Source organism: Entelurus aequoreus, linkage group LG02, assembly GCF_033978785.1.
Source record: "Entelurus aequoreus isolate RoL-2023_Sb linkage group LG02, RoL_Eaeq_v1.1, whole genome shotgun sequence".
In the NCBI taxonomy this organism is placed as follows: domain Eukaryota; kingdom Metazoa; phylum Chordata; class Actinopteri; order Syngnathiformes; family Syngnathidae; genus Entelurus; species Entelurus aequoreus.
The window spans coordinates 89,563,267-89,564,595 of NC_084732.1; the positions used below are offsets into that span (position 1 = coordinate 89,563,267).

The following is a 1,329-nucleotide window of genomic DNA, read 5'->3' on the forward strand; positions in this document are numbered from 1 at the left end:
GCACAAAGACTTGGAGTGACCAGAGGCAGAGTGTGACAGCACCGGATGAGAGGAGGAGGAGGAAGAGGTGGGACATGGACGAGTGGGAAAGAAAGGGAGGGAACGAGTGGGAGAGAAGGGGAGGGTGCGAGTGGGAAAGAAGGGGAGGGAACGAGTGGGAGAGAAGGGGAGGGTGCGAGTGGGAAAGAAGGGGAGGGAACGAGTGGGAGAGAAGGGGAGGGTGCGAGTGGGAGAGAAGGGGAGGGAGCGAGTGGGGAGAGTGCAGCAGAAAAGTGGAGGAGAGGGAGCAGAAAGAGGGAAAGTGAAGGAGTCAGAAAGTAGAAAAAAAGCAAAGGCTCCTGCTAACATTCCTCCCACAGCCACAGCGATCCAAAGCCTGGGTGGAGAAGCTTTCCAGGGAGAAAATAAATGATTGTTTTTGTGGGGAATCAGAAGGCTGCCTGTGAAGAAGAGAGGAATAAGGAAGCAAGAAAATGTTTTTTACAGCCTCTCGTGTCCTGCAGGAGAACATGGACTCTGACTCAGGAGAGCAGAGCGATGGGGACCTCTCTCCAGGTACTTTCATCTATTTCTACACCAACAAAGGGTTCTTGTGGTGTGCTGCATGAAGTGAGCTTTGGGATGCAGAAGACTGACAAGTGTGCTGATGAAAGCTCCAACACGTGTTTGGTGCTCATCAACACATCCGAGGGGAGCCAGAACATCCCTGAATGTTTCTCCCTGACACCTCTCGCAGAAAGGCATCGTCGCTTTAGAAAAGCTGCCAAAGATTGATTGTGGCTTTGCAAAGTCCTAAATGACTTTGTGCTGGGATCTTCTGATAACTTTACAAAGTCCTAAATGACTTTGTGCTGGGATCTTCTGATAACTTTACAAAGTCCTAAACGACTTTGTGCTGGGGTCTTCTGATAACTTTACAAAGTCCTAAATGACTCTGTGCTGGGATCTTCTGATAACTTTACAAAGTCCAAATGACTCTGTGCTGGGATCTTCTGATAACTTTACAAAGTCCTAAATGACTTTGTGCTGGGATCTTCTGATAACTTTACAAAGTCCTAAATGACTTTGTGCTGGGATCTTCTGATAACTTTACAAAGTCCTGAATGACTTTGTGCTGGGATCTTCTGATAACTTTACAAAGTCCTAAATGACTTTGTGCTGGGATCTTCTGATAACTTTACAAAGTCCTAAATGACTCTGTGCTGGGATCTTCTGATAACTTTACAAAGTCCTAAATGACTTTGTGCTGGGATCTTCTGATAACTTTACAAAGTCCTAAATGACTTTGTGCTGGGATCTTCTGATAACTTTACAAAGTCCTGAATGACT

General features: G+C 46.4%; 1 protein-coding gene across 1 annotated transcript in view; it reads left to right on the top strand.

Moving 5' to 3' along the window:
* Positions 1-282: 282 nt before the first annotated feature.
* Positions 283-1,329, top strand: part of LOC133664841 (tumor necrosis factor alpha-induced protein 8-like protein 3) — a 49,746-nt gene continuing 48,699 nt past the window's right edge. Inside the window, exon 1 of the mRNA XM_062069797.1 lies at positions 283-555. Coding sequence (XP_061925781.1) covers positions 474-555 — 82 coding nt within the window. The 5' untranslated portion in view covers positions 283-473. The remainder of the gene's footprint in view (positions 556-1,329) is intronic.